Raw genomic sequence first — 21250 nt, 5'->3', positions numbered from 1 at the left:
GACACTGTTGGCTACAAATCTTAAAATTCTTTTCTCTTTGGAAACTCCACTCTGGTTTTCCTACCACTGTGATTATATGCACTCATTATATTGACAAGTCTCTAATTAACTTTTTAGCCCAGATCTCTTACCTGAGTTCTAGACCCATATTTCCATCACCTACTGTATATTTCTACTTAAATGTCTTACGAGTATCCCCTTCTGAATTTTGTCATTTAATGGCTCTGTTATCCACCCAACCCAAATCTGGATATCATCCTACTGGACCATTCTCTGTTTCCTAACCAGATTCTAATTAAACCATTGATTTTACCTTCTCAAAATTTCCTTAATCTAACCTTCCTCTCCATCCCATACTAAAATCATAGTCATCTGACTCCCTAATTCTTTACCTTTGGTCTTATCATAACCCATTCTTCACAACTACTTCTGGAATGAGCTTTCCAAAAATTCTAACTTTGCTTTTCACTTCCAAGACAAGGCCAAGCTCTTTAGCCTGGCATCCAAGTTTCTCCAGTATGGGGCTTTCTCAGTCCCAGCTCTTACGTACTGTACTCCTACCATCCTCTAGACAGGCCAGACTCCTCACAGTCCTCTAATAGGCCAGGCTTATTGATTTTGTTCTTATACGTGGAATGCCTTCTCTCTTTCCTTGTAAACCATCTATTCATTTTTCAAGATTCAGCTCAAGAATAATCCTTACTTTCAAGCTTTTCAACATTATTCCATTCCACCATCCCTCTTGTGGGTCCCTGGGTATCCTATACAGATTTCTATCATTGTACCAATTATATGTCTCTCTCTCTCCCACAGTAGTCTATGAGTTTAAGAATAAGGATCATATTGGATTCTTCTTTGTATTCTGGCATTAGCACAGGGCCTGGCATAGGATACTCAAATGACATTTACTTGAGTGAGTGAGATTTGGACTTGGTGTGGAGATCTGCTGCTGCAGACAAACCTCAGCCCACCCTGAAGAAATTTAGCGAGGCCCTGGAATCCTCCATTGGCACAGAAAATATCCTGGGTGGGCAGACATGCACAAGTCATATTCCCAAAAGATAGACTGGGAAAATGGGCTTAGATCAGGGGTCCCCAACCCTTGGGCCGGGGACTAGAACTGGTCCACGGCCTGTTAGGAACTGGGCCGCACAGCAGGAGGTGAGCAACAAGTGAGCAAAGCTTCATCTGGGGCTCCCCATTGCTCGTGTTAACCACCTGAGCCATTCCCCACCCCCCCCACCCACCCATCACCAGTCTGTATAAAAATTGTCTTCCACGAAACCACCATTCCCTAGTGCCAAAAAGGTTGCGGACTGCTGGCTTAGATGAACAGAGTTATTGCTGCAAGACTCTTCTCATTCATCTCCCCTTCTCTTGGGTGGCTATAGTTTCAACCCCTGGGTTTTCCTGCCCCCTATGTTTGGAGGTGACTTAGCCCTGGCTTCCACCCCTACCCCCCACCCCCAGGCAGGAACCATTGAGGAGAAGATCTTTCAGCGTCAGAGCCACAAGAAGGCACTGAGCAGCTGTGTGGTGGACGAGGAGCAGGATGTGGAGCGGCACTTCTCTCTAGGCGAGTTGAAGGAGCTGTTTACCCTGGATGAGGCTAGCCCCAGTGACACACATGACAGGTGGGTGGAGTGCCCTGCTGGCCATTACCTCTGAACACCCTACACAGCATGGAGATGGGATCTACAGTAACCGCAGCTCTGTCCTCTGCCCGCAGGTTGCACTGCCGCCGCTGTGTCAACAACCACCAGGTCTGGCCACCCCCTGATGGTTCTGACTGCACTTCAGACCTGGCTCAGTGGAACCATAGCACTGATAAGCGGGGGCTCAAGGATGAGGTACTCCAGGCTGCCTGGGATGCTGCTTCCACTGCCATCACCTTCGTCTTCCACCAGCATTCCCATGAGGAGCAGCAGGGCCTCCACTGATAACAGCTGGTCTGGTGTGTAGCTGTTAGAGGAAGAAGTTGGGGAAAGGGGGCTCCCTGCCCCATAGGGCACTGTTGAATTTTGTTCTCTGAGAGAAAAATCATCAAGAAGGGCTGCATGATGTTTGCCCAAAATTTATTTTATAAGAAAAACTTTTTTGGTTAAAAAAAAGAAAGGAATAAAGGTATGAAAGGGACTGAGGCCTGGGAGCAGCATGGTGAGCCCAGTAGAGGAGAGGCCTGGTAGTGGGCACTCCTACACTTCACTAAAGCCTGGGTAACTGCTTGAGGAGGGAAAGCAGGAACCCTGGGGCAGGGAAGGGGGTGGGGGCTGTCCTCAGTGATTAATGACCACTGTGACCTCCTGGCCCAGGGTAGAGTAAGGAGCCCAAAGGCTCTAAACCCAGTTGTGGGAATGCCTTTGCTGGGCCCCATCAAGGCGTCCAAGACCTCAGTGCAAGGGCAAAAGGAAGAAGGAGAAAAAAGGTGACAGAAAGAGAAAGACAGAATTGGTGGTTGGGAGTTCTGGGCAGCCCATGCCTCAGCCCCTGCAAGCTGATGGTACTGAGTATGGGCCTGTGAGGCATGGGCCCATCACATGGTGCTGACATAATCTGCGAAGGCTTGGGATGAGTCCCACGAGTCGCTAACCACATGGCAGGTGGCGCGGAGCCGTCGGATGGCTTCCCTGGCTGTGACTGCATCCTGGTCCAGCCAGTTCTGGAAGAGGCGCAGGTGACCAAAGGCCCCACGGCCCCAGCGCTCCAGCCGCTTGGCAAACTCCAGAAGCCCATCTGGCTTGATGCAGTTGGAACTGGTAGGGGTGAGAAGGATTAGACACCCAGGAGTCAACTAATCCCTGGTCTGTGTCCCTGCAGCTCCATCCCTTGTCGTTGCCCTCCCTTCACCTTCCCCACACCCACATGTACCTGATATCCAGCTGACACAGAGAGGAGGATGAATCCTCTGAGAATACATCTGCCAGGGCCAGTAGGCCAGCATTCCCTGGGGAGAAGGGGAGAAATACTCATCACCTCTACCCAAGAACAGGGAACAAGGATATCCCAACCCAGTTCTGGCTGGGGAGAAGCCCAGACTCCTAAAGCCCCAGCACAACTATATCCCAACCCCCGTCTTCCCAGTGGAGAGGTGTATGCCTTCACCCACTGAATTTCTAGGTCAAAGGACTGGCTCCTTCCCCCTCTCCCTCCTCAGGGCCCTGCCCCCACCCAGGCGGTTCCCCGGCAGCCGGAGGCCCTTCAGTGTGGAGTTGCCCTTCATAGCAGCAACCATCTCAGGCAGAAATTGGGCCGGGCGCTTCTCAAACAGACGGCAGAAGGAGAAGGTAATCTCTGTCAAGAGAAAGTGGAATAAGTTCTGATGGCAGGATGAGAACTGGTGCTGCCTCTCCGGCCCCAGGGCCTTAGCAAGGGGTATATGAGCATTTTACAGAGTCCCAGAAGGAGAAAATAATTTGTCCAAAACCCCAAGCAAGGCTGCAACTAAGTCAGTATTCAAACCAGAGATTGAGCCTACAGGGGAGGCTCTCTGCACAGACCTCCATCCACTTCCTTCTATGCAGGGGTGGGCATTAGCTACAAGTCTATGAGGGGGCTCCTGGCAGCACATTTATCCCTTCCCACCACCATCATTTGTCAGCCACTGGAAGGTAAGAAAAACTTTTAGGTGAAGCACTCTCCAAGTGAGTAATTTCCCATGTTTAGTATAGGAAGAGTTGAGTAGGGGACCCTTTAGAAGGAAGGTGATGCAGGTTCTGTGATCATTTTATAGTTGACCTAAGGCCAAGAAAAGAACAGTGGCTTGCTCCTTCAGTGAGACCGTGGCAGATCTGCAGTGAGGACCCACGAATGCCCCAGGCTCTGGATGAACTTACCTTGAAGAGTCAGATTCTGGAGCAAAAACAGCACCTCACTCTGACAGTCAGCCAGATTCATGTCGTGGAAGCTCAGCCTTTTCAGAGCTAAGTTGTACTCTGGATCGGGAAAGTTTATGGACCTTAGTGTTCTCAAAGAACAATGCAAAGTCCCCTTCTATTCTCCCTTTACCATTCTAACTGGGTCCTACCTTTGAGTGTCTGCAACACAAGCCCAAAATCTTGGGGAGAGGCAAAGGTGGCACTATCCAGGGACAGCTGCTGCAGAGAACCTGAGGCCTTCAGTACAGAGCAGAGCAGTGGGGCTGGCTGGGCTCCCCGTGGAAATCCCATCTCCAGCTGTTCCAGGCAGTTTTCTGGATATGGTAGGGAGAGAAGATTACAGCTGGCCATTGCTACTTCTCTCCCATTGCAGGTCCCATCCTGTCCTTAAAGGATTCACTGAAAAATCATTTACTCGTCTACTTGTCCTTGAGTGCCTACTATATGCGAGGCAGTATGCTAATATCCGATTTAGTCCTTGTCCTTAACGGTGCTTTTAATCCAAGAACACAACTAATCAGACACAAGTAGAGTAGAGTATGCAGCATGGTGGCATATGAGACATGCAGGAACTAAGGGGACATACAGCATGGGGACCCAGTCTAGTCTAACGGTCAGGTCTGTTCTTGGTTCAGACCCCTTTCTGGAGACAGATCTGCCATAGTCACTCCCTACGGGGCTAGTGTTGGTCTGGGATCTATCCAACCCATGGTTATCTTTAAGAACAGGCTCTAAAGGTAACAAATTACAGAAAAGCCAGGAATGTGTGGTGACTGGCCTGGATTAGAGATCTTTTGCCTTCCCCACACAAATAGACCTGCACACGTCTGTGGAGATAGACACACGCGCATAGTACTTCACCTGGTATCTCCTCATCCCCAATTATGTGGCTAGGGGGCCCTGCATTCCCTGGTACTGCAGGGTTGTCCCTCTGGCTAGGGTGGTCGACACGAATAGAGAGGACCCGCAACAGGGGCAGGGCTCGCACAATGGCACGTGTCAGCTCCAGGATGGGCAGTGGTGAGAACAGGTCACTGAGATGCAGGGCACGGAGGCGGCATCCAGCCTGGCTTGACAGGGCCCGCAGGCTATCTAGCAGGCGGAAGATATTAGAGCCCAGGCCTATGGCAGGAAAGAGATTGGGTCAGTCATGTGGGAGTATCAGTAGGGGTAATACTCAGATACAACTCCAAATATTTCTGTTGATAACTACCAAATCTGAGCTTTGGGTCAGATTATTTTAAATCATTCTCAGCTATTCATCCGTTGTCTTGCTTTTTCCTCAGGTAACCAGCTTACTGATGCCGCCTCTACTGGGCCATGCCCTCAAACATCAGTCAGGGCAGAGTCACAAAACAGAAGATAGGATGTGGTGGGACAGCATGTGGCTGCTAGCTGAATGATGGGCCCAGACAGCAGCAGAGATCTCTGGACTTTTCCTATAGGTCATGGGGAACATCTGAAAACTAAGCAGGAGAGTGACAGTGATCCAGTAGGGAATACTTTTAAATTCATTGGGTGGGAATAGGGCCGAAAACGATAACCACATCCCACAGAAGGGAGTAGGATCCAGAAAGGTTAGGGCAGTTGCTTAATGCCACAGAGCAAGTAATTCCTTGGAAGCCACACCTTTATCTCTCCTTGGACTGAGCAGGCTCCTTTTGATTCATTCATTCAACTAAACCTTACCCATGGTAAGCACCTGGTAAGCATGTTTTTCTGCTAGGTAGTCATGAGCAGCAGATCTTGTTCCTGCCTATACAGCCTGATAACAAAAGCATATGATGGGAACTGGGGAAGTAGAGTGCTGTGGAAGTAAAAGGATGGGTACTTAACACCCAATTTAGCTTTCGTCAGTAAAGACTCTCTGGCTGAGTCCTAAAGAACATAAAAGAGAGGCTAAAAGGCGGAGGAGTGACTGGCAGAGTGAGCTTGGCACATATCAAGACCTGAAGGAGAAAGAGTGGCAGGTTCCAAGAACTGAGAAATACTCAATGTGGCTGGTGTGTAAAGTATGAGGGAGGGACGATTCAACTCTAGAGGTAAGCAGGGTAAGAACATGAATGGTCCTCTAAGTAAAAACATACAGTGACAAGAAGCCATTGAATTTTTAGATGATTGACAGATTTGCAGTTTTGAAAATGCTTGGGTTGCGGTGTAAAAAATGAGTTGTATGGCGTGTATGGAGTCAGAAGGAACTGCTGAAATGAATCCAGATGAGAGGTAATGGTAGTCGGAATTAAGAATGTGGAGATAAATGAATCTGAGAGATTGTACCACCTGGTAGCCAAATATATGTGGCGTAAGAGAATCCAGGCTTCTTTTGAGCAACTGAATCTGTGATGTCACTGAGAACAGAAGGAAGGTCTGTTTAGAAGGAAGAAGATGCATTCAGGTTGGGGAGTGTGGTTTATGAATCCTGTGATAATCTAGTTGTCAGATGGATAAATAGGTCTGGAGTTTAGGAGGAGGATCTGGGCTAATGTCATAAAATGGGGGTGTCTTCAGCATAGTTGGTCTTTGAAACGAAGTCCAGGAAGCATGTGTAAACTCGGAGAGTTTTGAGGATCTCTGAACATTAAGAGAGAAGTAATGTCCAGAAAGGGAGGAGAAAAAAACTCAGAAAATTTTGAGGTAGTAGAAATGAGACTATTTCACGAAGAAGACAATACTTAATAGCAGAAGCTGCCGAGAATCAATTTAAGATGAGGACTGAAAAGTATATATTGGACTTAGCAACAAGGATGACGTTGGTCATCTCGAGGTCCTTGATGCAGTAGACAGGGTGTAAGCAAGGCTGGAGTGGCTGTGAGAAAGGGCACAGATGACTCGTTGTCTCTGAAGGGCATGGAAGAATAGGACAGTAGTTAATAAATGGAATAGACGGCGGTGGTGGTGGTAGTTTTTGGTGGATACGTGATTCAGAGAAGAGAGGCAGCATTAAGTGGTTTATAAGCATGAGTTCTGGAGCCAGGTTACCTGGGTTTGAATTCTAGCTCTACAATTTACTAACTTATCCTGGGCAAGTCACTTGACCTCAGAATTGTAAGGATTAAATTAGTTAAAGAATATTTAAAGGGGCTTCCCCGGTGGCGCAGTGGTTAAGAATCCGCCTGCCAATGCAGGGCACACGGGTTCAAGCCCTGGTCCGGGAAGATCCCACATGCCGCGGAGCAACTAAGCCCGTGTGCTGCAACTACTGAGCCTGCACTCTAGAGCCCGCGAGCCACAACTACTGAAGCCTGCGCGCCTAGAGCCCACGCTCCGCAACAAGAGAAGCCACTGCAATGAGAAGCCCTCACACCGCAACAAAGAGTAGCTCCCACTCGCCGCAACTAGACAGAGGCCGCGTGCAGCAATGAAGACCCAACGCAGCCAAAAATAATAAAATTTAAAAAAATATTTAAAATATGCCAGATGCATAGTAGGCGGTATATAAAAGTTAGCTCTTATTGAGGCATTTGAAAAATGTGCTTTCCTAAGGAGGTAAAAGGGTATGTATCCAGAGCACAGGCAGAAGAGTTAGCCTTAGATAGGGCAGCCATTTCTCCCACTGTGATGAAGGAAGAAAGGAAGAGTGCAGGTGTAGGAGTTTCTAGGTTGGTTAACAAGTTGAAGGAGTTCGTGTGTGATGTCTTCTATTTTCTGTGAAGTAGGTGGTCATCTGCTGAGAGGAAAAGAAGGGTTTGAAGTGGTAGGGTAGGAATGGAACTGATGTTGCAGACAGGGTTCATATGAGGATGATGACCATGAATGTATATAGTAGCACCAGTCTGCAGTTGTGTGACTTTCTCTAGCAGTGTTCAGCAACCTAGGCAGATTGCTGGATTTAGCCAGAACTGAAATTTGGCTAGCTGGGCACAACCAGATGGGAAAGAACTGAGGGCTGTTTTGCAGGTTGCTGGTCTGATTTAAAAAAAAAAAAAAAAAAAAAGGTATCCCACACCTTTTTATATAGCTGCTTTGGTATGACTAGTGAGATCCAACCTCAGTCCTGGTTGGCCCTGTATACACTATATTCTCCCACCTGTCCTTGGTTTGCCTACCATATCTAAGGTAGACTCATTCTTCAGATTCTCATTGTCCCTCAGGAACCCCTGCTTCCAACTAAATCAAGCCTGTAGACCTTGTGTTCATCTTCTCTAGCACCGACAGTCTGCCACTATATCATGTGTGTGCCTTCTGCCTCCCTGTGAGGAGGCAGCTTCCTGATCATACCCCCATTCCCCTCCACAGGGTTGGGCACACAGCTGGTGCTGCTGGGAGACCCAACCCCTGCCCCTTCAGGGCACTCACCATTATAGGAGAGTGTGAGGCTCTCCAGAGACACCCAGGAGCTCAGCAGGTGGCACAGTGTCAGAGCCGCCTCTGTGGAGAGTGGAACCGTGAAGAGCTCCAAGGTGGAAATGCTGCGGAATCTTTGGGAGGCCTCCAGTGCTGGAAGCCCCAGGCAACTGGGATCTGATCCATCCAGTGCTCCACAAGCCACTTCCCCGATCTCCATCTCTTCCCCATCCTCTTTCTCACCCGCCACAATGAAAACAAAGTCATATAGGTCTTCAGATTCAGCACCAGACCCCTGACGGGTGCGAGCACCCTTCTTCCCTGCAGCTCGCTTAAAACGCTTTAGGGGCTTAGGCTGTGGGGCTGAGCTAGCTGGAGCCCGTTTAGATGAGGATGTGGAAGAAGAAGCAGAGGCAGAGGAGGTGGTGGCTGGAGCAGAGGGTGGGCGTTTGGTGCCAGGAGCCTCATGGGAAGTGGCTGGAGGGAGCGGCTCCCTCTTAGGGTCTGTCCCGCCTGCTGTCAGGCTCTCCTGTGTGCTCCGGCGTGTTACCCGAGCGGCAGGTGCGCCTCTGGCCGTCTGCTTGGCTTCACTCTTCCGCCGGGAGGCCATCAGGGCTGCAGCACATCGCTCAGCAGCATCCCGGCGAGGCCGGCGTGAGCCCAGCAGGAGGGACCCTTCATCTCGGGATGGGGCCCGGCCTCGGGAGGCCTCTCCACAGAGGCGGCAGGGTGGGCCACCGGGGCCTGGCTGCCAGAAGCCAGCACTCATGGTGAGGATAAGAATGAAAAGGGCTGACTCAGGTACAGGCCAGGAGTACAGCGACACCTGGCTGACAGCCCCATGGTGAATAAGCTGATGCAACAGCTGCCGAAGTGACTGCTGAGCAGCCACATCAGAGAAAAGCAGGTGGCGGAACTTGAGGGTGTGCAGGGAACTGGCCAGGGTCTCCAGAACCCTGCGATTGGGCTCAGCCACCAGCTCAGTCGCACCCTGCAGCATGTTGCAGATGGTGAGCTGCCGGACATGGCGGGAGCTATGCAGGAGAGGTGAGAAGCGCTGGTCACAAAGACGCCTGTCAGAAGACACATCAATGGTCCCACGTAGAACATGGGAAAAAAAGGCCTCCATAAACTTGGCTCGCCAACAGGTCACGCTCTGAAAGCAGAGAACATTCCAAACAGCTGTGATACTAAGTGCTACCCATGGAACCCAGTTTCCTTCCAATAGCTAGCTGTTTACTGAGCCAGGTAACATTCTAAATAATGTATGCAAGTTCATTTAATCCTCGCATCTTTGAGGTATATATTACTATTAGATCCATTTTACAGGTAAGAAAACCAAGGCACAAATGTTATTGCCTGTGGTTACACAGTTAAGGAGCAGGATTAGGATCTGAACCCAGGAGGGAATTCCTTGGTGATCCAGTGGTTAGGACTGTGAGCTCTCACTTCTGAGGGCCCAGGTTCAATCCCTGGTCGGGGAACCAAGATCCCACAAGCCACACGGCATAGCCAAAAAAAAGGATTGGAACCCAGGAAATTTGGTTCCAGAGACTATTACTATAGTGCCTCCCAAGTGAAACATTCAACCCTGTAAGTTCTTCCACACTCGTTTTTAGAACCTGATCCTAACTTTCCATTCTTAACACTACCACCTTTGTTCAGACACCTGGCTACTTCATTAGCTTCCTGATTCCTCTGCTTGTTCCCCTTCCCAAACTTTTGCACAAGTCCACTGGGTTCACCTTTGTATTAAAAAACAAAACTCTGATTACATTATTCTCCTTTAAAACCCCTAATGTCTCCCCACTGCTTAGGGGATCAGTGCTGCAACACATTTGAAGTTCCTCACGCTGGCAGGGAAAGCTGTCCACAATATAGCCTCTGCCTACCTGAGAAGCTTTATCTGCCACACCTTGCTCATGAATGCTTTGCTCTGGCGAAACTGGTCACCTCACTGACCCAAACGTGCCTTCTTTTTCCTCTCCTACCTCTGCCAGAAATGCTCTCCATTGCCAGATCAAATAGACTTCATGAAGACCTACCAACATTTTGCTCTTTGAGGTTGTTCGTCTCATTGAGTGTCTGCCCCACTTTCTACCCCTCCCCCCTACCTCTCATGTTGGTACTCTGATACTGACTACTCAGGTCTTAGATGTTGGTACATATGTCTCATGGTGTTGAGTCTCTTCCTGTATACACATCTCATCCCAACCAGATTAGAAATTCCTGGAGAGGAGGCAGCAACTAGAAAACTAGTGCCTTAGTTTTCTCCAAGGCAATACTTTGCTTTGATGGGTATGAGATTTCATCAGGCTATTCTGATACATTTAGAAGAACTGAACACAAGTGATTTTTTTTTTCCACAAGTGATTTTTAAGCTTTGATATACATCAGAATTTACTGTGGAGCTTTTTCCCAAAATTCATATGCCATGTACCCAGACTTGGTGATTATGTTACATCTGAGGTAAGGTCCATGCATCTTTATTTTTTAAACCTTCCCCAGATGATTCTGATGTATATATCAGAGATTAGGAATTACTGCTACCTACCCCCAAAGGACACATTAAGACAAATATTGATATTTCTCTAAGTATTTCTCTAAGTCCCCATTCTCTCCTAAGGTGCATAGAAAGTCTGATGACTTTGATAAAAGTGCCAGCTCTGCCACTATACTCTGGACCTCTTTAAACCTCTTCCTTCATCTGTAAAATGTGGATAATATCACCTGCTTCACAGGTTTGTTGTGAAGATCAAATGAGACAGTGCAAGTTTAAAGCACCTTGTAAACTGTAAAATACAAAATGTAACTTCTGTTGTTAATGATAATAATTACCCCACATGGGAAATGTGAAATGGACTGGATGGAGGCAGAGCCTGTTAAGCAGGGTGCTTATTCAACCTGAAGGTAGTGGGGCCTGAGGTTCCCAAAGGCTAAAAATAAGATACTTCCTTTGGTATCTACCCTGCCTCCATGCATTCCCTCATACCAGATTGACCCTCAGTTTATATGAGGTTCTTGGCAGGCAGGAGGTGGGCCCCTATTCTCAGGCAAAAGTGTCATTCCTTTTGCCCTAGCTATTCCCCAAGACCCTGCTGTGGTAATAATTAGGAACGACTTCATGTTTAAGCTAACTGCATGGCAGCAACAAGTGAGAAAGGCCCGTCCAGCAGCAGTGTGGGGGCCTGAGGGCAGCAGAAAAAAATACCTGGCAACCAAATCTCTACTCAGCCTTAAGTGGAAGCTAAGAGGGTATTCCTGAATCCTTTAATCCTGCCTCATTCTAGCACTTTTTTCACACATTTGCTGGCCCACACAGCCTTGAAAAATACTTGCAGGTATCCCTAGCAAGGCTTCAACTTCACAAGTGAAATAGATGGTTACCATGAGATCTGGGCCTAAAATATGGACAAATATGTGAACATGAACCAAGATATTGTGGCTGTTTCCGACTATAAGGCATGTGGAATATGAACTTTAGGTAACTAAATACTAGGGTTTTTCAGACATTTTATTGGTTTACAAAGACAATAGGAGAGAATATTTGAAATTGGAACACCCCAGACCTGTGATAACCACAGTGAAAGCAGCATGACATAGTGATTAAGAGCATGCACTCCAGAGCCAGACTGCCTCAACTTGAATGTCCGGTCAGCCATTCATGAACTGTCACCTTAGGTAAGTCACTTTTCCTCTTTCTGCCTCAGTTTCATCATCTGTAAACTGAGGAACAAAACTATACCTACATGACAGAGTTGTTGTGAAAATTAAACGAGTATGTAAAATTAGTTGACGACTATTGCAATGGCTTCTTTCTCATGAATTAATGCATAAGCAGATAGCAATTCACAGATTGAATTGTGAATTCACAAATAAAAGCAGATGCATTTTATTCCATCACCACCTTGTAGAAGATTCTATGCTAAAACTTCAAAGCTGAAAAATACCTGAGAGATCTAGTCCAAACCACTCATTTTGTGGACCTGTACACTATAGTTCATACACTATGGTTCAGACAATGCAAAGTGATTTAAATACTTTCTTTTGGGGGAGAGTAGGGGAAATAAGGCACCACCAAAGAGGTGACATGACATTTGCTTACCAACACAATCAGTCCTTGGCCCATCCACAACGGGCTGGCAGCTCAGGTACTGGTAGGGAAGGAAGAAGTGTGTACAAACTAGGGAGAGCTAAATATTTTCTTGTACTAAATTGTTAGAGCCTGCAAATGCTCATAAACTATATATCGTCCACTGTTTTTCTGATAACAGAAATATTGTTTGTGGAACTATAAGGAAGCAAATCAAAAATCATGTGTAAACCAACTTTTTGGAGTGTATATGTATATGTGATGAGCTATAGGTATTTGTGTTTATAACACTGAGACAATTCTGAACAGTTTCAAATGCTGGGCTTTTTTTTTAAACATTACATATCACCACATCATTAAACATTTTTACCACCACGTATTTAAATATTTTTAGAATGACTTTATTAATATTTTGAAAATATGGATGTACTATATTAATAATTTCTATATTATTGAATACTTAAATTGTTTCTAGCTTTTTATATTAAACTTTGCTGTAATGAACATCTGGAAATAAATCTTCATGAGTATCTCAATTTTATATACCATAAGATATATACTTCTTAAAATTTCTAGTTGAAGAATTTGAGTATTTTAAAGACTCTTGACAATTATCACCAGATTGCCCACCAAGAAAGTTGTAACATTTCTGCTCCCACCACCAGCATATTAAAATGCAAGTCCTACCCACCCCTGGAATTATCTTTTAAAACAAAACCAAATTAAAACAATACTTCACTAATTTAAGAGGTATAATTTTACTTTCCCATTTTTTTTATTATTGAGATTGAACATTTTTTACTTTATTGGAGATTTTTGTATATTTTGAAACTTGTCCAAATCTGTATTCATTTTATTCTACTGTTCGCCTGTCTTATCTTCTGTATCCTTTTATATTGCAAATATTGTTGCAAACATTCTTTTACGTGCCTTTTAAATTGTATTTATAGTGTTGGCATTTTATGTGGCCAGATGTGTCCATATTTTCTTTTTTGGTTCTGCCTATTTACTAGCACTCTCCACCCTGAGATTAGATAACCAGTCACCTTTATTCTTTTTTAAAACTGTTTTGTGCTTTTACTTTTTACAATGTAATCTTTAATCTATATAGAAATTGAGTATATTGTAAAGTGAGGCTCTAACTTTATTTTTTCCAAATGGTTAACCAGTTACTAGAGAACCACTGATTGAATAATCCTTCATTTCCCCATTGCTTTGTCTCCAGAATATCTATTTTATTCTGCAGATCTCTTAATACACATATACACTAGTACTACACAGTCTGAAATACTATTGCTCCATAAGCAACCAGGTACTCTATCTTGCTCACCACTGTATACCTAGAACCTAGCATAGTGCCTGGAACTGAATAGTCACTCAATAACTGAATTATGAATGAAGTGAAGGTTACTGTTATGCAAAAGTGGGAAGTGGAAGCAGACACCCTCTGGAATGGATATAATGCTCCAAGTCAGGACTTCTGTGTAGGTGACTGTTAGGCCACCAGGCCTGGGGCTTCCTATATATTCTGAAATACTCTGAGACAAGGAAACAGATAACAAATAGACATTCCTTCCCAGGAAGCTTGAGATAATGGTGGAAAAAGCTTTCTCAAAGAGAAAGATATTACAGTCTCCATCACCTGTTAGTCAACCATACTACTTGGGAGACACTGTGACAAAGTGAATCTCATGTTTCTTTAAAGGTTGCAGGAAGCTGTTGCCATTTCTTAACATTCTTGTGTCCACTTCCCTTCCTCATAAGGCCTAACTCCTATACATAATGCCTGATAATTTCATTGGGCCTCAATGTCATTATGCTGAACTCCAGGGGCTGCATCTACATCTAGTAGTGGAAAAGCTGAAGGATATGGAGCTGAATGTTATTACTGAACCTAGTGTATCCCCACAAAATAAATCTCCAATTTCTGATAAGAGCTTGTTCTCTTGTCATTTGGCCTCATTCACTATATAAAGCCCAGTTCAAATACTACTTCCTAGGAAAGACTTTCTTACTCCCTTTTCCTTCAACCTTCTCACTACACTCTATCATACCACTTGGCCTACCATACATGACGTATTTGTTTGCAGATTTCCCCACTAAACTGACAGTTCCTCAAGATTAGGGATTGTGTCTGTACCTCTAATATTCAGCATAAGATGTGGTATGTGGTAAGTTTGAGTAAATGTTTATTGAACTCAATCTGTCCTGTCACTGAATTATGGAGCAGTAAAAGGAATTCTGTTTAAATGAGAGCTCCAGTGAGTTATATTTGAACCAATGAATAATAGAATCTTATTATTCTAAGGGCTAAGAGGACCCCTAAAAGTATCTTGTCCAATATCTCCAACAATGCCAAACTTCTTCTATTGATACAGTACCCTTGTGTCAGGTGGGGTTATCCAGACTCTATTAAACACTTAGTGATGGGAAGCTTATTACCTCTGGAATTAGCTTGTTTCATCACCAATAACCTCAGAGTTTAAAAATTCTACAGTTTAGCAAAAATTTATCCTCCTTTAGCTTCCACCCAGAACAAGTCTGTTAATCCCTCTTTCAAATATTTCAAGACAGTTCATGTTCCCCAAGTCTTCTCTTTTTCAGGAAAAACATCTCCAGTCTTCCAAATGTGACTCACATGATGTGGCTTTGACTTCTTTCTCCATACTCCAGGGATAGCCTGACCACTGCAGAGTCAAGCAGGTCTATCATCCCCCTTGTCTTTCAGTCTACATTATAGTTACATTAGTTCACACAGCTCAGGATACAGTCATTATATGAGTGGCTTTAGCACAATGTAGACTAAACCCCCTTAATCTTTTTTATTCTAGCTGCTGCTGAGCCAGACCCCTCCACCCACTACCCTGAGGTCATGCAATTAGAATTTTTTAGACTCAAGTGGAGAGTTGGTTTATTCTGCTAAATTTCATCTTGTTAGGTTTGACCATTGCTCCAGCCCTGTCAAGATCTGAATCCAGGTTCTGCCATCCATTGTGATCACTACCTTTCCCTGTTTTGTGTCACCTGCAAACATGGTGAACAAGTCAGTGACAAATGTCAAATGAAAAGAACTTCGTGACAAGCCATCAGAGACCTCTTCTCAAATTCATTCCATGCCTGCCCCTGCACTTTACCAGTACCCAGCTTGTGTTTGTGTGCTATTCCTGCTTTCACTGTGCAAAGTCAGGCCAGAGTTCTACCTGGTGCCTTAACTTACTTCCAAACTGGAAGGCCTTGTCTTCATCAGCTCATCCCATAGTCGGCGCCAAATGGCCTGAGTGGAGAGGCCTGTAGAGAGAAATATCACATTTACTTGGCTGCTCCTTGGTCCCCATGAGTGAAGTACATCAGCCTTTTAATGTCCTTTTCTAGGTTCACAGGAGCAACATGGCAGAGTGGTAAAGAGCACTGGCTCTAACAACAGACTGCCTGGCTTCAAACATTAGCAAACCATAGTCTAGCAGTGTAACCTTGGGCAAGATACTTAATTTTTCTGTACCTCAGTTTCCTTATCTATAAAATGTAGCTGTTAATAGCAATTTCACAGAGTTGTTGAAAATATTAAATGAGTTTCCCCAGGTAAAGTGCCTAAGACAGTGCTTGGAACAGGGTTAGTTAGATGAATGTTAGCTGTTAACAGATGTGTCCAATGAGGGGTTTGGGAGGCAGCTTGATAAATTAGAAAAACTAATTCAAAAGATTCAAAAGGGGCTTCCCTGGTGGCGCAGTAGTTGGGAGTCCTCCTGCCGATGCGGAGGACACGGGTTCATGCCCCGGTCCGGGAAGATCCCACGTGCCGCGGAGCGGCTGGGCCCGGAAAGCATGGCCGCTGAGCCTCTCCGCAATGGGAGAGGCCGCAGCGGTGAGAGGCCTGCGTACCGCAACAACAACAACAAAAAGATTCAAAAGATCTGGGTTCGGGACTTCCCTGGTGCTCCAGTGGTAAAGAATCCTCCTTACAATGCAATGGATGCGGGTTCGATCCCTGGTCAGAGAACTAAGGTCCCGCATGCTGTGGGGCAACTAAGCCCGCGTGCCACAACTACTGAGCTCACACGCCTCAACTAGAGGGGCCTCATGCCACAAACTACAGAGCCCACGCGCTCTGGAACCTGCACGCCACAACTCTGGAGCCCACATGCCCTGGAGCCTGCATGCCACAACTAGAGAAGAGAAAACCCACATGCCACAACTAGAGAGAAGCCCGGGCGCCGCAATGAAAGATTCTGCATGCCTCAATGAAGATCCCACGTGCTGCAACCAAGACTCAATGCAGCCAAAAATAAATAAATAATGAATTTTAAAAAATACATTGTCGTAACTGAAGTTTATTTAAAAAAAAAAGATCTGGGGCTTCCCTGGTGGCGCAGTGGTTAAAAATCCGCCTGCCAATGCAGGGGACACAGGGTTCGAGCCCTGGTCCAGGAAGATCCCACATGGTGCAGAGCAATTAAGTCCGTGTGCCACAACTACTGAGTCTATGCTCTAGAGCCCACGAGCCACAACTACTGAGCCTGTGAGCTACAACTACTGAAGCCCATGTGCCTAGAGCCCGTGTTCTACAAGAGAAGCCACTGCAATGAGAAGCCCGCACACCGCAACTAGAGAAAGCCCGTGTGCAGCAACGAAGACCCAATGCAGCCAAAAATAAATAAATTAATTTAAAAAAATAACTTAAAAAAAAAAAGATCTGTGTTCAGGAATTCCCTGGCTGTCCAGTGGTTAGGATTTGGTGCTTTCACTGCCGGAGCCTGGGTTCAATCCCTGGTCGGGGAACTAAGATCCTGCAAAAGATCTGGGTTCTATTTGGCTTTGCTATTAATTGTTGTGTGCCTGTGGTTTCTTTTTTATTAGTATAATAGGGATCACATACTTGTTTTGTGTTTCACAGGACATTGAGAAATCAGATAAGAAAATAGGTGTGAGGGTACTTTTGAAAAGCATGAAGTTCTATGCAGGTATCAGGTGTAATATTTACCTGAAGAACATCATGGTGCCTTGCTTACAATCAGTGACTGAAAAAAAGACAGAAAAACACTCACCTTTCTTGAGGGCAGTTTCCTCAATCCTCTCCAAGTAATATATATTGAGCAGAGGTAAGATGCTTTGAAGTATTGGGCCTGGGAGGGCTACAAAAACCAAACATAAAATTTACTTTTTTCTCCCAGAGTTGCAAGCATTATTTATCCTACTGGAAAGGAAAACAGAAGGGCAGACTTCTCACTTGACGAGTGGAACTTATAGAAGCTAACCTAAGTTTAATTCAAACTCTGGTCCACTTATCTTCAGCCACTTAGTTGGCAGCTGGAATTTCAGGGGCATGCATGTCTTCAAGGGTGAGATAATCCCACAAAGCAAGCTGATAGGCTCATTTAGGAGCTGGCAGTTCACTTCTACCCAAGCCTAATGGACCATTCCTCATTTAAAAGGTCCTTTTGAATATGTGTGATTTAAAAAAAAAGTCCTTCATAATCTGGGCCCTACTAACTTCTCCAGCTCCCTGCTTTGCCTCCTACACTTCAGCCATAATAAACTACTTTTTTCTGTTACCTAACTCCCTGCTTTCTGCCTGTGCCTTTGTCATGCTGTTCTCTCCACTGGGAATGTTCTTGCCATTTTCAGCATATCAATTACTCATCTTTCACGTATCACATGCCCTTTATTAAGCCTTTCCTGAAATCCCTTCCCACTCTTCCAAACTGGCCACTTCCATCCTTTGGGCTCCCACTATGCCCTGAACTAGCACTTTCCTATGAAGAATAGAAATAATTAGGCTCTATACTCTTAATTCAATATATCTTAAAAACAAAACTTGCTCTTGCTAACTTCCCTAGATCTGAGAGGCATTACAGTATTGTGGCTAAATGGTTTAGTCTCTAGATTGGACAAAACTGGGTGAAATCCTGATTGTACCACTTAATTATGAATTCATGGACAAATTAATGTCTTTGAGCCTCAGTTTCCTCAATTTTAAAATTCAGATAATAATAACTACCTCTTAAGATAGTTGTGAAAATTAAAGGAGACCATGCTCATAATCTTTTGAAGACTATGCCTGTCCATAATCTCACTAAATTTTAGCTATTATTATTCTTATCCTGTCAAAAGCATCTCTGTCCTGCCAAGAACAAGTCTTAAGATCATGATACTTGAGAAAATTCTTTCAAAACTTACATTCAAGGATCTCCTTTTATCTTTACTTATGCAATAACTGAGTCTAGATATCCAAGAGCCTAGTACAATTCTTTCTACATAGTAGGTACTCAATGTACCTGCTGAAAAAAGCATGAATTCCCTATGCTATTATACTAATGTAGTCACTCTACTGCATTCAAAATAAAGTCCAAGTTCCATATCCTGGCATTCAAGGTATAACATACCTATTTTATTCCTCATTATATCCTTTCCTGCTGCCTTTACTCATTTTCCCCTCTTCTCTCTCTACACAAAGAAAAGCTAGTGCACTACTTCCAGGAAGGCTTTCCTGGCTGTTAGCCCACACTGAGACCTTCCTCCAAAATAGCATTGCTTAGCAGGCCTCTTACTTGGCCCTTCTAAGAGACCTAGCTTGATTCTGTGTGACTGTCCACCTGGGCTAGGTCCATAGAAGCTCTTCCTCCTCTGTCCATAATGCTCCCCTGTTTAGCCATCCCCTCTCACAGCCACAGGGATTCTCATCCCGTTATTCACAAACTCCTCTGTACCTTTCTCCATTATTCTTAAGCCAGGCTCTTCCTTGCTTCTTTCCAGCCCACATCTTCAATGCTTCCCCTTCCCAACTTTGGGCCTCCACCCCCAGTCCTCTGCCCTGGTAGCCAGGTTTAGCATTCTGGAAGGTCCAGGCTGACACTGCCAGATCCACTGTACCTTCTTCCACATTCCCCAGGATTTTTCTGAGCCTCCTGCACAGATCCACTGAGACTCTTCTCCCATTGCCCATGAGTCAGCCTGACTCTACTCTTTTAGCTGTTGGTCCAGGGCCTCCACAATCCCCTCCCCCTCACTAGGCCTGAGGACTTCTAACAGTCTTCCCCCAGCAGACAAGGCACTTGGGCCTCTTCAGGATCCGTCCCCACCACCACCACCACCAAGGGCCTTCCTCCATCCCTGGACCTCCTTAACCACTCCACAGCTTTGGGGCTCATTCCTGGAGGCCCAACCCCCCAAACGCCAGGGCCTTTTCTCCACATCGGCCTCCTCACGCGTGTAACCCAAACCCCCATCCCAGGACATCAAGCCCCCACTCCTGACCTTACACGAGCCTTCCTCCTCGCAAAAGTACCACCACCACCATTCCTGAGGCCTACTCTAGACACCCCCGCCCCCCCGCAAGGCCCAGGGCCTCCTCTCCTGCCACCCCCTCCCCCTCCCCGGGCCCTCGGCCTGGCCTGCCATCTCCTCACCCAACTTCAGCCCTGGCCTCCGGGCCCCACCCCCTCACACCAGCAGTCAGTCAGGCCCAAGGCCTCCCTCCATCCCGTGCGGGCAGGCCTACCCCCAGACCTCTCACTTTCCTCTCTTTCACTCTCACCGTCGGTGCCCAGGTCGCCCACCCGCGCTTTCCTCCTCAGCTGCCAGACTGCGACCAGCGGTACCCACCCCACGGCCCGGCCTCCTTGTGCCCATCCGCCCGCAGGCCTCCCTCCTCCGTTACTCGGCCCACCCCGCCGCCGTACTCCCAGGCCCCCCGGCCGGGCTAGTCGGCTCACCCTCCCAGGCCCTCATCCCAGCGCCCTAGGCCGCCCGCCTATGCTTCTCAGCCTGGGCGCCCTCAACCCAGGCCGGGCCTGGCGGTCTCGGCCGCTCTCAGGCCCGGGCCTCCTTTCACTCCACTCGGACCCAGGCCTCCTAGCGGCGCCGCGCCCCCTCCCAGTTCGGGATCCCCGGGCCGTCGCCCCGCCTGGGGCCTCCGTGGCCCTTCTCGCCTGTCCGTCATTCGCGCCTCCGTCGATTTCTGATCCTCTCCCGGCCTCCCTTCACCCGCTCTCTGGCCCTTCCTCGCCGCTCCGGCCAATCCGAGCGGCCTCCGGCGCTCTGTGCCCTGCCCGTCAGCCCGTCGCTCAGTCAGTTTGGCATCCGAGGCCCTGGCCGTCTGTTCGCTCCCTCCAGCCCCGGGCCGTCAGAAAGGCCTCGGCGCCCCGAGCCTTTCGGCCTCTCTGGCAGCCCCATCCCCTCGCTCTCCAGTCCACTGGCTGCCCTCGCTCAGCGGCTTGGCCTCCGGAGTCTCGGCCCCCGCGGTCTGTCAGGCAGACGCCGGAGGCCCCGCGCCGTCAGTCTGGTTAGGTGGCCCCAGGCCGGGCCTCCTGGCCTCCGTCCGGGCCTCGCAACCTCGGCCCCCGCCCCCAAGCAGAAGGGCCATCCCTGACCGTCCGTTAGACATCCGAGACTCATCAGCCCGGCCCAGCCCGAGTGTCACTTCGGAGCCCACAGCCCGGCTAGTCAGTCCTGTCTCTGTCGCCCGGCCCGCTTCGCCCCAGACCGGGCCTCCTGGCCTCGCCCCCCGCGCCCCCCGGTCAGGCCGCGGTGCGGGTCCACCTGCCGGTTTGGTCTCCGCCTTTACTGTGCCCAGTCCTGTCAGTCACGGAATTCATGCTCCGACCCAAAGGTCTGGCTTCCAGTGCCCCGGGCTGGGCCTTGCTCCAGGCCTCCCGGCCTCGCCCCCCGCGCCCCCCGGCCGCTGGGCCGTCTCCGCTCGTTGCCAGAGGTAGCCCCTCACCCCGCGACTTACCCCACACCCCGCTTTCCAGAACCCCCATATGGGCGCTCACCGCCCGCCCGCACAGCTCGAACAGGGCGGGGGGAGCGCTGGGGCCCGAGGCCGAGCTCTTCGCTGGCGCCGCCTCCCGGGACGTGGCCTCCATGGTCGTTGCCGCCGCTACCTCACAGAACCAGCAACTCCGGGCGCGCCAGGCCTCGGGCGCCGCCATCTTGGGGAGGTGCGCGAGCCCGAGAGTAGCATTCGCGGGCCGCCATCTTGAAAAGGTCAGCAGTTAGGACG

At 47.6% G+C, this 21250-nt stretch overlaps 2 protein-coding genes across 6 annotated transcripts in view; one reads left to right on the top strand and one right to left on the bottom strand.

Moving 5' to 3' along the window:
- Positions 1-15815, top strand: part of RAD54L (RAD54 like) — a 39413-nt gene extending 23598 nt beyond the window's left edge. For 2 of the 4 annotated variants that reach the window (XM_022575605.2, XM_089923313.1), the window contains 2 exons: positions 1471-1634; positions 1730-2387. In XM_022575605.2, the coding sequence (XP_022431313.1) occupies positions 1471-1634; positions 1730-1940 (375 nt within the window). In that variant the 3' untranslated portion in view covers positions 1941-2387. Of the gene's footprint in view, positions 1-1470; positions 1635-1729; positions 2388-3154 lie in introns of those variants that run through there. The other 2 variants (XM_089923325.1, XM_089923321.1) reach the window with 2 other exon arrangements.
- LRRC41 (leucine rich repeat containing 41) lies at positions 2059-21197 on the bottom strand. Of its 2 annotated transcripts, XM_022575601.2 has the most exons (10): positions 20981-21194; positions 17295-17381; positions 15470-15540; positions 8172-9315; positions 4737-4997; positions 4025-4189; positions 3834-3932; positions 3169-3291; positions 2869-2944; positions 2059-2753 (listed from the first exon to the last, which is right to left on the bottom strand). In XM_022575601.2, exons 1-10 carry the CDS (start codon positions 21177-21179, stop codon positions 2534-2536), a joined length of 2445 nt encoding a protein of 814 aa, XP_022431309.1. In that variant the 5' UTR covers positions 21180-21194; the 3' UTR covers positions 2059-2533. The 2 variants fall into 2 exon arrangements, with proteins under 2 accessions (XP_022431309.1, XP_022431310.1); XM_022575602.2 differs by lacking the exon at positions 4737-4997 and having other exon boundaries at positions 20981-21197.
- Between the last annotated feature and the right edge of the window lie 53 nt (positions 21198-21250).

The sequence above is a fragment of the Delphinapterus leucas genome, chromosome 1, assembly GCF_059928025.1.
Source record: "Delphinapterus leucas isolate spDelLeu-1000000601 "Yukka" chromosome 1, BTC_Dleu_Yukka2, whole genome shotgun sequence".
NCBI lineage: Eukaryota > Metazoa > Chordata > Mammalia > Artiodactyla > Monodontidae > Delphinapterus > Delphinapterus leucas.
The sequence above is the reverse complement of the archived record's forward strand: the minus strand, read 5'-3'. Positions and strand labels throughout refer to the sequence as shown.

Bases quoted from the DNA above. Each gene is read 5' to 3' on its own strand.
- LRRC41 (XM_022575601.2), bottom strand. From the start codon at position 21,179: ATGGCGGCGCCCGAGGCCTGGCGCGCCCGGAGTTGCTGGTTCTGTGAG. The intron at 9,316-15,469 runs GTAAGTTAAGGC...CTCTGCTTTCAG, and splicing joins CAAGGCCTTCCAGTTTGGAA to AGCGTGACCTGTTGGCGAGC. The intron at 2,945-3,168 runs GTGGGGGCAGGG...CCTTCTCCCCAG, and splicing joins GCTGCCGGGGAACCGCCTGG to GGAATGCTGGCCTACTGGCC.